Source organism: Hippoglossus hippoglossus, chromosome 9, assembly GCF_009819705.1.
Source record: "Hippoglossus hippoglossus isolate fHipHip1 chromosome 9, fHipHip1.pri, whole genome shotgun sequence".
Classification (NCBI taxonomy): Eukaryota; Metazoa; Chordata; class Actinopteri; order Pleuronectiformes; family Pleuronectidae; genus Hippoglossus; species Hippoglossus hippoglossus.
In genome coordinates, this window is record NC_047159.1 from 20575866 (window position 1) to 20591004 (window position 15139).

The 15139-nt window shown below is 43.2% G+C and overlaps 1 protein-coding gene across 8 annotated transcripts in view; it reads right to left on the minus strand.

Annotated features, from left to right (window-relative positions):
* Nucleotides 1-1287: 1287 nt before the first annotated feature.
* The window catches only part of rimbp2 (RIMS binding protein 2), a 90813-nt gene continuing 76961 nt past the window's right edge, over nt 1288-15139 (minus strand). For 3 of the 8 annotated variants that reach the window (XM_034595244.1, XM_034595248.1, XM_034595246.1), the window contains 11 exons: nt 13697-14476; nt 12450-12558; nt 11808-11933; nt 10247-10428; nt 9882-10050; nt 9636-9698; nt 9219-9322; nt 7976-8002; nt 7372-7443; nt 4858-4992; nt 1288-2105 (listed from right to left, as the gene is read on the minus strand). In XM_034595244.1, coding sequence (XP_034451135.1) covers nt 1908-2105; nt 4858-4992; nt 7372-7443; nt 7976-8002; nt 9219-9322; nt 9636-9698; nt 9882-10050; nt 10247-10428; nt 11808-11933; nt 12450-12558; nt 13697-14476 — 1965 coding nt within the window. In that variant the 3' untranslated portion in view covers nt 1288-1907. The remainder of the gene's footprint in view (nt 2106-4857; nt 4993-7371; nt 7444-7975; nt 8003-9218; nt 9323-9635; nt 9699-9881; nt 10051-10246; nt 10429-11807; nt 11934-12449; nt 12559-13696; nt 14477-15139) is intronic. The other 5 variants (XM_034595252.1, XM_034595251.1, XM_034595245.1 and 2 more) reach the window with 4 other exon arrangements.

The window sequence follows — 15139 nt, forward strand, 5'->3', positions numbered from 1 at the left end:
AGCCTTGTGTCTCACTGTGATCGACTGAAAGACGTCACACTGTCTCTGACTGAAGCCCACAAGTGCACGTCATGAAACCAGTGCAGGTCAACAAACAGGTCAACAGCTGATGTTCTAGAAAAGTTCAGCTACTATTTAGTCTCCAATCTGTTTATGTAACAGTTTACTTTAGTCACTGTTTTTAATCAGTGTGGCACCAACAACTTTCTTTTTCATCAGTCGCCCCAGAATTTGGTTTTGCAGGGAGGGATTTTCAATGATCTATTTTCTAGGGAATATTTTTTAAATTAATGCAAACATTTTCTTTTCTGTTCTGGGCTCAGTTATGGATGATGGGCTGGTTAAGTGTAATCTCTGGCCCTGTGGTGATCACCACAGTCACACTGTACCCTGCACGTCCCAGTTCGACAAACAGCCGCAGTCAGATGTTACAATATGACAACAAACATACAGGTGACAAATTTAAGGAATACGGCTGAAGGTGTAGGACCAGATATTACAGGTCTCTGAGGGGCTGTGGCTCGGGGGGTAGTGGTGAATAGAAGCTGTACGAGTGCGTGAACTTGACTGTAAAACTTGGTCTTGATCGATATGAGAGCATTATATAAATAGTGTATTTACCATTTAACACTGCTCATCCAACACTTGGAAAGGAGTCGGGTCAAAATCTACCGACGTACAGACTGAGATCTGGTAACTGCAGAGGCTACAACATGTGACATGTCATTGTTTTCACATAGAGCCTTTTACAGACATCAGTATCTACGTTTCTGTTTGCCGATATTAAAACTTTTATTTTACTGAATGAACAATGCAGGATGTGTATGTATGTGTTGACATTTTACTTACAATCAGTTTTTTGAATTCTATATAATGGGTTGAAGTTGTGTATTTCTGTTTTCTATGTTTAAAGCTCTAATGAGGTTTATGGTTCATCTGTAGAACATGAAGCCTCAATTACATAAATCTTGGGAGTAATTGCCTTTTGAAATAAATATGCATCAGCCCCCAAAAAAATCCAAATCCTTTGGGCTGTATTTTCAAAAGTGACCCCTGGTGTGGTTTGGATGGGAGACATTCTGCAGGGGTTTCCTTTAATTTGTCACCCGCCTGTAAATAGAAGCATTAAGCTTCACACTCTTCTGGACAAACTACTAAACATTGTGCGATTATAAGGCAAACACATTAAGGTTGGATCCACTAGGAATTTCCATCCAGGCTCATTTTACTGCAGAGACCCTGAAGTAGGAACACGTGTGCTTGTTTTCATGGTGTCTGACATTTTGTTTTGGGAGGGGGGGGTCACTGTACACTATTCCCTTCTGAGATGGAGGCAGAAGATGAGTGGGACTTAATTCTGCTGATTTGTCACAGTAAATGTCACTTCATTCTCCAGGTTCCACTCTGAGCCCATCACGTGACGTGCGCTCCCGCAGGCTCAGGAGGGGATGTGCTGAAGTAAAAGCATGTGGACCTGCCGTACGTCACACAAACAGCTGGCTGGCCTCCATGTCCGTCTCTGACCCTCAGATTCTTAATGGGACTCCCAGAGCGAGCCCTTGAGTGATATTCAGATTTCTACGCAGAGACCCAGGCCTCACAATGTGGCGTGTGAGGGCTCATCAGGCTCGACCAAGTGAAAACTGGATGACGCCCTCCCGAGACTTTGGAGGTAAGACGGCGAGCACTGCTGAGGTCTCAGGACCATAGTATGAAATGTGTTGTTGAAAATATGTCATTGATGCATTGATGTTAACAAAATACAAATATTCTAGTATACAGATGTACAAGAATAAAGCATTTGCTCAGTTCACAAATGCAACCTGTCTTGTCCACTGTGGTGTTTTCATGTCTTTTCTTTTTTTTTTTTTGCAAACACAATGAACGAGTGTTTGACACTCAAGAAATTATTTTACAGCGCCAAGTCTTCCCAATAGTTTCTTCCCTTTGGAGATCAGTCCCTTTTTCTTTTTGGAGGAGTACAAGTCCAGTGGGGCCCTGATGGGCCTGCGAGGCCCCGCGGCAGCCGGGCCCCAGTCCAGGGCGCATGGACGCACCGTGGGAGAGGCTGCTCTTCTGGGCGGACCCGATTTGTCCAATGGAACCTAATGGGAGACCCGTAAGGGACAGTTGAGGGTGTTAAACAAGCCGAGTGTCACACACCTCAGTCACCACTCCCCTACTCCTCTTTATGACTCAGCAGGGCCACCAGAGCTCTGACATCTACCTGCCTGGATGGAGTCAGAACACACTCACCCTCCCTCCCTCCCTCCCTCCCTCCCACACCTCCCCTCTGTCAGGTGGGTTTTTTTATAATGAAGCTGCTTCGAATAAGCTACGACAGAGAACTGAAGCGTGACATCCACTAACTCCCACATCAATGAATGGTGACAACATTTCCCATCAGAGACTATCAAAGGCGGGGCAGCTCCCCTCACATCCACAGATACATTTGTATTTTGGGAACATTTATATCACATTCACTTTCCTTTCCTCTTCAAAGGGTGTATAGATATATATGTAGAGAGAGAGAAATATTTACGAATACAACTGGATTACAGAGAAACTACGAGTCACTATTCCTTCTCTGTAATCATGAGCTAAAAGGCTCCTTTAAATTGCACTTTGGAAAGACAGGTGGTTGAAGATGATGTTTGTATGAGCTTGTATTTCTATGTACAATTTGTGTGAATATAATTTGGACGTCAGAACATGTAACATTTCAAAATCATTCTGCTGCATCATGTATTTGGCCGAGTTTAAAGTGAGACTGTGGAGCTTTTGAGAAGACAGAACTTTTTCCTTCACTCACAAATGAAAAGTTGAATTCACTTGGCTCAGACGTAGCTTACATTACATTAAACATTATTATCAAACGTTAGGTTCATATTGCTGAGTCAGTTCCTGGCTTTAACCACTTGTGTTACTGTTACACTAACTTAGCATTTTCGCTAAAAATGGTGGATCTGAGTCTATAGCTTTGAACAAAACCACACATCATTGAATATATTTAGAAAATTTGTTCAAGTACATTGTGTTCGTCTAAAAATCTGAACAAATTGTCAGATTTCCTGTTAGTATTGTTAGTTAGTGACTAGTTCATATAAAAATAGACTAGTGACAGGACAGGGGCACTTTGGGGGCCAATCAGATTTCAGCTGGATGTGGCCCTGAGCTTAATGCTAAAAAGAAGTACATGGTCGCCTTGTCCCATAATAATCGTCCGTGGCCACAGTGTCTCAGCAGAAGCAGCATAGTCTCACTCCAAATCCATAACTGTTACTTTGCAATCTGATCGATTCAAACATTCACGTTGATTCATAAAACTAGAACTGATTTGAAAACCAAAAATCCAACTGATTTGACGGATTTGTTATTTTTAGATTTCACGACATTCATAACATTTTTACAAGAAAATAGGTCCTAAATTTGTCCAGAGGCTAAAAACTACAAGTGTGAAACCAAATGAACACTTGATGCTTTTCTTTGGGTTTTTGCATAGAATTGTTTGTGGATTCTTTGAATACTTCTCTATGATGCAGCAGGTCACACGGCACTGACAGAAGTCAAACTGTGCTGGAGACGTTTATCTGATCCCACGTTCTCATTCAACTGTGCAACAATGGCCTTTTAGCTTCCCATGAGTTACAGCAGGAGACTTATTGCAGGAGACGGACATTGTCAGGTACAACACTCAAGAGAAACAACTGAAGATACCATACTTCTTGTCTAATGCATTGGCTGGGGTCTCTGTCTCCTACCAAACAAACAGCACTCGGTGTTTTTAGGGGAACATAGAAGAGTCTTATAACATCTACCTACAGGAAGGAAAGTCAAACAAAGTGCACATGTTGCATACCAGAAACTAAGGGTACCCATGTCATCTGCATTAGACGAGGGGGGGGGTGTAATCGTGGTATCCTCAGTTGCTCACTTACGTGACGGAAACAGAGCCTTTAAGGTGTGAAATGAACACTCTTCTTCTGTTTTGCCAAGCGGGTGAGGAAAAGAAATAAAAAAATATATATGGTGATGGCATTTCAATACAGTTTGCACTATGACAATGGCAAATTAGAAGCACAAGGAAAGAAACATCTGATGACACCTATTAATATTATTTCAACAGTTGCATTATTTGTTCAACACAAAAATAACATCACATATTTACACTCGGTAAATAATTACGTCTGAAAGTATTCTCTGATGGCAACGTCGTTGAAGTGCGTGCTAACTTACAAGAAAGCAATTTACAAAACAAGGCGTTCAGGAGCAGATACAAAAGTTGAACTACACTGGACTTTTATGTTGATATAAAATCTTCAAGAGTTCATGCATCTGGACTATAGAACATGCTGAGCTACAGACTACAGAGTTCATCTTTCAGTACAACAAAACTATTGACTCTATTAGAAATCATGTGGGGATCAAACACAGAATGCTGAGTATGCATGTGCAAAAGGTGTTAACTTCTCAAGACAGGACAGAACAAGTAAGTCACAGGAGCTTCTCTGTCTCCATTTTACTCTCATTGAGAATTCTTTATGAATACAATATATCCTCGTATTATACAATGCAGAGCTGAGCCCTCCCCCCCTCCCCCCTTCACAGCAGTAAACACAAAAAATAAAAGTACCTCTGTCAAGTATTAGTTTTAAAGTCTTATAAGTTTTATTTTTTTTCATAGATCTTCATAGACATCTATCTTATTTACAGTGTAATGCTCCAAAGTCAGAAATCCCATTGAGTCAATTCGATCAATGTGACACACAAACACACAGACACAGAACTAAAGGAGATAGAGGGAACTGAAAGAGAGTAAATGGAGACAGAGGGCTAGTACTGCGAAGGAGCATGTACCCTTTTGGTCTTTATCCGAGCTGGATTGTCCTGGGGGTATCGAGATGATGAGTCAGTGAGAAAAACCTCTACATCGTCAGGCACTTCTTCTAGAAAGTTGGAAGGAACGAGTCCCTTGTGTCCATTGAGCTCGCCCTGTGGAGCACACGACAGTGAGACGCCCTCTGGTGGTATCAAACTTTAGAAACACATTTAGAAATTCAGCTGAGGAATGAGAGGAGCAGATAATTCACTGAAATCCTAAACTCTTATCTCATACTCTTCTTAAAGCAAAATGTCTTCAGTGTACGACAGAAACAAATGAGCTGGCCTGGCTAGTACAACAGTACGTGTACATGATGTAAGAGAGTGGACACCTGACCTGAGCCTGTCGGCTCCGGATCGGACAAACATTTTGAAAGGAAATTGGGTTTGGTCACATTGGCTGGTTATCTACTTGATTTTATTACGCTGCACGTTCCTGGATTCGGGGGAAAACATCGGGCTCAGGTCAAGTTCGTGCACAAAAAGCAGAATGCCTGTCGGGTTTGGAATTTTCTAGTAGCTGGGTATTATTATCTATGAACTAATTCCAGAAATCTCTGTCCGTCTGTATATGGATCACATACTGTATCTCGAGAACAGTTCATCTTATCAGCTTCATACTTGGCGTGTGTATTGTTAAGGGTCAAAGGAAGTCATTTGGACACGCAATACACTGCAGAGCACTGTAGCAGCCACGTACGTGACGACGATCACAACAACCGGCGAGTCCTGCAGTCGCTCTTTATTTGCCGCGGCTAAATTACTGCAGGTCACTTTTACAGTTTCAGAAACAAAACTGCAACCAGCATCACCACAGGACAAATAGGCAGGTTTAGAACAGCCAATTTTTTTCATTCTAACACAACTCTAAGCTTACACACTTTTTCATATTCTACAGTGTATGTTTCATTTGTAATGTTATAGGATAAATGACTCTAACCAATGTTTTTGATAAACACTATATATATTATTCAAGAACATAAATGAGATTTAGTAAAACACTTTTGTTCATCGTCAACAAAGACACATGATGGTGTCTCCTGAATATATTTACAATACATTACAAAAGGTTGTAAATATTTGTTCCTCACTGTTCCTCAGATATAGATGTGGTGTGCTGGGTTCACTAACTGCTGCCGTTGCTGGGTGAAGACTCCAGTCTGGGGCACAAAGAGCTTAAACAGATTCAGTTTGCTTTGTTGTTGCTAAACTCATCTGACCCAGAATCTGAAGATGGCTGAATGTATTAGCAGAGCTCGGTGAAGTATAATTCAACATGGCATGACCAGAGCTCACAGCAGACTTTAAACACTGTGGCTGTTTCTTGCAGGGATGTGGGGGAGGAATTGTCTTTTCATGCCTTTTGATTTTGTGTCTTTTTTATCACAGAACCTAAATCTTTCTTTAGAAGTTGCTCATCTTTTGTGCTGATGATTCAACATGGAGACTTTCTGCTGGGACTGGCGAGTCTGCAAATCAACCAAAAAGGGTTTCCTCTGCAGAAAAAGACACTTTTATGTCCAGGACCTTGGATGCCCAAAATGAATCATCCCTCTTCACAACTCTTTGACTATGTTGACATGGACACCAATATTCTGATGTTAACCAGACTAATCCCACAGTCTGAAGAAGACAGACATGGAAAGAGCATTTTCTGATTACCAAGTGTCTGTAAGCCCCAAAATTAAAATGTGACTCAAAACTGCATAATTTATACCACGTTTTTTTCGCACACACAATGCACACAAGCTCTTGCCCAATGGAACGTGCTGGTAGCATCGCTAGTTCTGGTAGAGGACATTTAGGCTAAAAACACGGTGTAAATGATGCCGTTCGAGTCGAATTTGAATGTTGGGGTTTAAGGACACTTGGATGACACCACAGGAGCAGTATAGAGGCATGTTATGTTTCTTCTATTGTAATTTTTTACAATTTTTTTGTATTGTATTGGATTTGGCTGCAATTCTGTTTACCCTTAAAACTCCTAAAGTGTTGACTCAAACACTTCCCCCACCCTTCCATCGGCATAGTGGTGAGTAGATAATGAGTGAGTTTTCATATTTCGGTGAACTATCCCTTTAACCTGAGTAAGGTCATACCCTGAATAAGCGATAATCTAATTAAGATGTGGAGTATTCTGACCTTAGTCACATTAGGTATACATGCATATGTCTCATATATATTATAACGTCCTATTGGAGCTTTTACAGCATTTTGAGAGTTCACAAGATGAAAAGATAAAAAGGAGGTGTAGCTTTTGCAAAATTAGAAAGAAAACACAACAGGTGTATTGTAGCATTGAACTTTAAATTATTTCAGGTTGGGGTTTTAAAACTGGCGTAGTGGACGTAATGATCGGGTTAAACATAATCCATAAGTTTGCACAGATGTGTTTTTATGTAAAGATGTGTCTACTATACTAAACCTCTAAGGATGTATTGTCTAATAAAAAGTGTAAACAAATAAACACAAAGAATAGTTGGTACTCACATAGTAAAAGCCATCCTCATCTATTTCACCAAAGACCATGATGACGTCACCGGCACAGAAAGTCAGTTCAGCCTGTCAGAGAAGAAAGAGGCTTGAGACACATCTGCCCTGTTCTACTTTAGTTGTTGTTTACAGCAGTTACACAATGTGAGTCAAAGACTTTTCCAACACATCAAATCTACTGGGGATTTATGAGTTTGAAATGCTGTGCTTCCTTCTCCAAATCAATATGATGCATCTTAAACACCAGTGTCAATTCAGTCTGAGCAGACGAACAACTGTAAATGCATCAAATGTTGGAACTGTGAAGACAGGATTGCAACACAGTGGACACATCTCTCCTATGGGAGTCTTAAGAACACACAGACCAAACACAGCATATGTACATTGTACAATGTGTAGGGGACAGGTCGACACAAAAGACCAAACCGTGGAGGGAGATGCTGGCTCGGGCAATGCATGAGGGGCTTTATATTCATGACTGCCAGGGAGAGAGGGCCGTGGCCCCTCGTTCAAAAGCCCACCTCCTGATTTGCACGCCAACAAATGGGGAAGGAAACACACACAGAGCAGACAGTGCCATACCCTCCTCACCCTCACTCACCTCCTCATTCAGTCTGTTGCCCTCATACTGTGTCGGTGGCAGTGCCAATAGAAAGGTGAGAGTAAGTGAAACCGGGGGAGGGGCCAAAACAACAGCACTGGACAAAACGTTCAATCCTCGAGCTAACACAGTGCTAACTGAAACTCCTCATTCAACCTTGCCTTTGTATATACTGCACTCTCTTGATATTAAATAAATAGTTAGTCATATCAATAGTTAGATAAGAAATAAATACCACTCTGTTATCTGCCTGGTAAAGATGAGAATAAAACCAGATGACAATAAGCTGGAAGGAGAAGGAAAACAGTGTCACTGTCCAGAAGTTAAAAAACCTACCAGCTCCTCTAAAGCTGACTGATTCACACATTGAATCTTTATCCTTGCAGAAAACACATTTATACAAACATAAAAAATTAGTTTGTGGTTTTACGTGGTTTATGCACCAGACTCAGCTGAGTGCATTCATCTCGTTTAATCTTGTCTTCACTAGGAGCTAATGCCACATTTACATGTTATAATTTAGTCTGCGGGTGGCGCAGTGGGAAGCACTGTCACCTCACAGTAAGAAGGTTCCGGTTCAGTTCCTGTAGAGTTTGCATGTTCTCCATGTGTCTGTGTGGATTTTCTGGTTTCTGGTTTCCTCCCACAGACCAAACACATGCAGCGTTGGGTTTAGCTAATTGGAGAATCTAAATTGACCTTAGGTTGTGGGTCTCTGTACGTTGGCCCTGCGATACGCTGGCCACCTGTGCTGGGTGTACCCCGCCTCTCACCCAATGTCAGCTGGGATTGGCTCCAGGTCCCCAACAACCCACAATGGATAAGCGATGGTGGATGGGATTGAGTCTGTAATCTTGTGATTGTCAGCTTCAGAGGTGCAGGTAGGTAGATTTATTAAAATTGATGACTGATCCAGTCTAGCTGCTTCCCTCTGTTTCCACTCCTTTTTGCCTGGCTAAGCTAACCAGCTTCTGAAGCACTACATTTAACATTTACATAAGAGTAATACGAATGTTTTCATCAAACTCTTGGCAAGCATGTTAATAAGCATATTTCTCAAAATGTCAAACTATATATTTATAATGTAAATCTTCAAAATGACAGAGTAACTATCTCACTTCACCTGGAAATGTTTTCTACTTTAGCTGTTTATATGCATTTGTCACATGATGATGATGATGATGATGAAGATGACAGAATGGTCCAGTCAAAGTGGAAAGCTGGAGTGACAGGAGAACAGTACCTCTACATCAACGTTAGGGGAGCTCTCTCTGGGGTCGTAGTCATACAGAGCGACCATTCTTCGTGTCGACATTGGGTGCTGACGGCCGCTCCGCCTATTCCTCTCTGTAAAGAGAAAAAGAAATAAAGAAAGACAGAAAAATAAGAGTAATCAGTGGTAATATTGCAAACAAAACTTCACTGAAGGATGCGATGACCGGTGACAACACAGAACAGCCTGGCAAGTCCGACAATCTTTACGACATGTGACCATCGGGATTTCAAAATGAACTACGTCCATGTTAGTACTGTAGCTGGGAGATGCTTAAAGATGATACATACAGGAGAAATGAGTTCACAGATGAATGAGGATGGTGAGGAGTGAAAAAAGCAGTAAAGATAGAGCAGAGAGCAGTAGAGCGTTTCACTGGACACAGACCTCTCTTGGATTTTCTGGACCTGCGATTTATTGAGCGGCCATCTTTGAAACGGTCGCAGTTCACTTCACAGGAAAGCAGAGAAACGTAATTAAGTGGGAAAAGTAGAGGAAAGGAGACATTGTGTCAGTAAAAGACAATTTAGCAGAACAAAAAAGTTGCCTAAGAAAGACGTAAAGGGTAGAAGGTCAAAGTAAAAACCAAAGAAGCTGAGGGGAGCGGGTACTGGAGGGAAAATGATGTCTCACCTAACTTCTCCACAGGAGTGTTGAGAGGCAGGAAGCCCTGTTTGAGGAGCTGGTCCATCATGTCGTAATCCTCCGTTTGGATCTCAGAGACCATGTTACAGGGGATCAGACCCACTCGTTCTCGGATGGCCGCCCTGTAGAAGCCGTCTGTATCTTTATGCCCAAACACCTGAAGGAACGACAGAGTGTCAGGGGAAGACACGCAGCCGGAAACAGATACCACAAAACAGATACCACAAAACGTGCAAAGATTACTACAATTTATCTTTAATTCTAAAGGCATGATCTAAGACACCATTGAAGCATAAGGGGAATCATTTTTCTCGTTATTTTTTTTAGGTAGGCATGAAACATCCCTCCCCTACCTTGATAATCTGGCCCTCCTTGAACGGCAGCTCCTCATCAGCAGCATCGGGGTTGGGAGACATGGACAGGGGATCATAGTCAAACAGTGCCACGAACACACGGGTCATCTCCTCTGGCTCCGATTCCTCATAGTAATCCGGGGAACGCCGTCCCCGCCCGTGCCTGCGACCGCCATAGCCGTCTGAAACATAGAGGAGGCCTCTGCTGCTACTACCAGCCTTATACAGCCACGCTGGCTGCAGAGGCAATGAGAGCAGAAGATGTCTCTTTGTTAGAGCTGACAGGGGAGAGGGCGATGAGAGTCATGTGTGAAAAAAGAGCCAGAGATCAAATACCATAATTGTAATTTTTTTCTTTTTTAATTTCTCTTATTTTGAAACGATACTCCTGCTGCGTTCACGCACTAAAAGCAAAGGATGCTTTTACATCAAAGGCTCGGTACAATCGTAGCACAGCAGTGTTCTTCGTTCACACATTTCTGCTTGCTGGCGTGACAGTCACCAAACATCACAGGACACGGTACAACACAGCACGCACAGGAAACACACGTCAAGCAGTTTTTGGGTTGCAAGGGAAAACTCAAAGACTGTGGACACCGGGAGGACACAAGTAACGCTGCACTATTGTTCATTGCTGTTTCACTGCCTTATCTCACAGAGGCTGATCAACATGCATGCTTTCACTTGGACTGGACATGTTAAGGAGAGCATTCCTACATTTAAATGCAGGTGTAGTGTCATGCTTTTAGGCCACAATCTGGAAACAATGTGCAGCAAAACAAAATAAAATAAAAAAAAGGCAAAGGAGAAACGTTCCTAAGGGAGATGACACATCAAATGCCCCAGTCGTTCCTGGCAACGCAGATATCAGGGACAGTGAGGGGGAAGGGATGAACCTGATATCAGTTCCCCATGCTTCTCATGGATCACCATGTTAAATGTTTCAATGGAAGTCTGAATAATGGCTCTAGGATATAGCAACCAATACCAACCAAGCAACTGAGATATTCTTTTTTTGTGGAAGATGTAGAATGTGTTTTCGATGGCAGCTGAGTTTATGAACGTGCAACCGAATGATACCAACAAGGCAAAAACTCCTCCAGTAATGCGTCTTTCCTTCTCACTGTGTTGTAAACAGGTCATGCAAAAACCAGCAATACAAACGGGCCGCTGGCTCATAAAGGTGGAAGGAGAAGGAAAAGAAGAGGTGGCGAAAAAAGGAAAGGAAAGAGGAGGGTGGGCTAAGTTGAGGTGGGGGTGGGAGAGTGGCCAGGATATGGAGGTTGGATGGGAAGAGTGGGTGGTTTGGGGTTTCTTGGGATTGAAGGAGTAGGAGTACATACAGGGAAAAGGATTTTCATTCTCCAGCAACGGAAAAAGTGGCCAGTCTTGTCTTCCCCCGTCAGCTTTATTCAGCTAAGATAAGATAAGCTAAACAAAGCAGCTATCAGAACAAAGACCACCATGATATCACTGCATGTGTTCAACAATGATTTCTTTTTGGCCTTTTCTGGCATTGTTAAGGTTAATTGTCATCTTGGAGAGAAGCTGTATCACATACCATATTGATCCTCTGAGGACATAGATCGCCATATCCTGCGCCGAGCTACACTGCCATAGTAAACATCGTCCTTGACGGGTGAGAGGTTCCCCTCACTCCCCTCACTGTTACTGTCCATGGTGATCTCTACAGAAGACACCAATCACAACGTTACGGTCAGAGATCCCCCACACACACACTCTGCTCTACCCCATGGCCCACTCACTCATGCTGAGACAGTAAGATGATGAGGTTGCCCTGGGGTGGGAAGGTGTACAAGGCAACAGGTTTCACTCTGGAGTCACTGGGTGTAAAACAGCAATGCTTTTCACTGTTGCGGGGGAAGGTCAAATTGGGTGGACACGTAAACAACAAGACAAAACATGTTAACCCACAGTAAACACAGGAGTAAGGGGTATATCTGGGGAAACCTTCCTGCAAATCTGCATGTGAACATTTGGCGAATCCAGCTCATGAGGATGGAGAGCTACAGGGTGTTCAGACACCCCCACATACAAGGGTCTACGAGGTCGTTAAAGCTCTTTGGGAGAGATGTACAGCTCGGCTCACATGGGTATGGGAAACATATGGTATAAATAGCACAAACATCAGTGGCCCTGCAGGTGGGGATGAGGCGTCTCCTCACATGGTGACCTCACTAACCAATGGATGGGATGGGTCGTCGCTGAGGGGGGGTGCCGATGTGAACCGGCCTCCTCCCCGAGTGGTCCAGACGATCATCGTTTCCGTGTGACGGTGAGTTCCCAATGATCTTAAGAGTAAAAAACAACAGATAAGAGGTTAGAACAACAAAAGGGCCAGCAATAAAAAGACAAGTACATTTAAACATACATTTAAAACCGTTTAAAAGAATCCCCAAATCCTGCTCAAACAACTGGAAACCACAAGAGCAAATGATGTGGTTTCCATTTGTCCTTAGGGAGGCAAAATGATAGTAAAAAAAATACCATAAAACAACAAAGAAATCCAACAAACCATCAAAAACAAACAATCAAATCAAATCAACCCCCAACACAACAACGACAAGAACTGGGGGTCCGAAAGGGTCAGATGTTTAGCTAAAGACCATTTGCTTGGATTGTTTTGTTCTGTGCATGTCAGCTCCTTGATGAGAAAAGGAAGCAAATGATGGCAACACAGACAGATGGTGAGAAGAAAGAGAGAGAAAGAGTGGATGAGAAGAAAAAAAAGAGTGAGAGCAGAGGGTGAGTGTGATTGAAAATGGATAAAGATGTGGTTAGATGAGCAAAGCCATTATAGTTTCATCCTGGGGCTTTGTGTTACAACAATCAACACATTTAATATTTCAAAGTGATGATGAGATTTTTTTTTTTTTGCAGAAACAAGTGAAAGAGAGACGAGTGAGAGATGATGTGCATGGGTTGGAGGCTAAATGGAGCCCAGCAGGCTGCAAGAGTCTCGACATGGCCTTGTTTTGTATGTAAAGCAATGAGAGGCCGAAATAAAGCTCCAAGCACAAGGTGGAGCGCTGCGCCCGTCGCTCTAGACGGTGAGATGTGAAGAGCAACATATGAAGCCAGCAGCTGGCAGGGGCAAGGGCAGAAAAGACGGAAGCAGCAGGTTCCCATGCACCGCACAGAGACTTTCCTTAAAGTGGAATCTTTCCCCTCAAAGACATGAGAAGTCAAAACTTAGTTAAATGGCCTTTAGGTAATAAAAAGCTTGACTTTAAAAATCCACCTGACATTCTGAGTACAAGCAAACTTATTCACACAAAATTAAAATCAGACCAACCATGAACGTGTAATAATAACTCAATGCGAAAAAAAAATGAAAGGAAGGGTAAAGAAAAAAACAAACAACATTAAGAAAACAGAATGGCTGTAGCTTGCGTATGGAAAGTGCAGCAGAAAGTGTGGATCACACACCAGCGGCTGGTCCCGGTTGAGCCTGGACAAAGACTGGGCCCTAGCCTCCCTGTGGGGGCTGTAATAGACCCTGTCCAGCTCGTTCAGCCGGCCCTCGCTCAGGGCGCCTTCCCTGGAGTAGTTTCGCGGCCCGGCCTCCCGACCAGGCCCAAAGTTATCCCTGTTCCTAAAGTCACCCGTGTGAACAAACTTGGCTGAAGTCACTGGAATGTCGGAGAACTCGTCCTCCACGCTGCACTGGCGGGTCAGAGTTCTTTTACGGCCCATTGCCAGGGCCCGCCGTTCTACTGGGCCCTCGCAATGAATGATGCGCACGGGTCCCCGCAGTGGGCTTCCATGAGTGTAGTACCCACGATGAACCCGACCAAGAGAGCCCTCTTCCTCACTGCCGCAGTCTAAGCCGCTGTCAGGACTCTTGGTGTTCTGGCGGTTGGGGCGTCCCAGACTGCGGTCGTCTGTGTTGTGGTAGTGGCGGCTGTCGGTGAAGCGAGGGGAGGAGCGCTGGCGCTGCAGATAGCGGGAGGTCTTGTTGGGGGCGAAATGGTTGTGCGTCTGGGTATCCTGGGGGTACATCCTCCGCTGAGTGTGCGGCGTTCCCGGGCGCCCGCTGTCTTCAAAGCACAGACGTTGGCCCATGCTGTCCACGTTTTCAGATTCCTCTTCGGCCACCTCGGGGATGCTGTGGAGACGTTTGCTGCGGAGCGACTTCTGCTTCACCACCTCCCTCTGGAGGTCCCAGCAGTCTCTTTCCTCAGCTAAGTCCTGACGCTTGTAATATGCCTTCGGTCATGACCAGGAGGCAAAGTTCCACAATTTCACAGTTCAGTTAGTTCAATTCAAAAGGTTCAGTTTAGATTGTTTTGTGAGGGGGTTGGAAAGTTTTTCGAAGGTTTTAGAACAGGCAGGAAACAACACAGAATGTGAATAGAACAAATGGGGGAGGGAAGACAAAATAAAGAGAGAATTAGTTACTTGTGGCAATGTAGTAAGACATGCAGTCTCATTCCGTGAGGAGAAAATGGCATGCTCTGAACAGGAATCTGTAACGGCTAACATATGGAGTGAGAACTGAGAAACTGAGCGAGAGCACAGAGGTTAAAAGAGGAGAAGGGAATTCTGCTTGTGGGAAATTAGAAATATTGAAACAAAAAAAAGTTAGTGCCACAGGTAAAGGGTTAATGAAAACATCAATGAGGATGAGATGAATAAATAAACCCTCATAAAAGACAAAAACTACAACATGAAGCTAAGTAACACGTATCATTAGGACACTTCTTACGCAACAATTTAGTGAAACATACAGAACTTCCCTCTATGTGCTCACAGAAAACACAAATTCATCTTTAACTATCCTCTTAACAATATCATTACCTTACATATTTTACAATTGTAATATTTTCACAGAAAGGGATGGATGATGTGCAACAGAGATTTACAGATTGG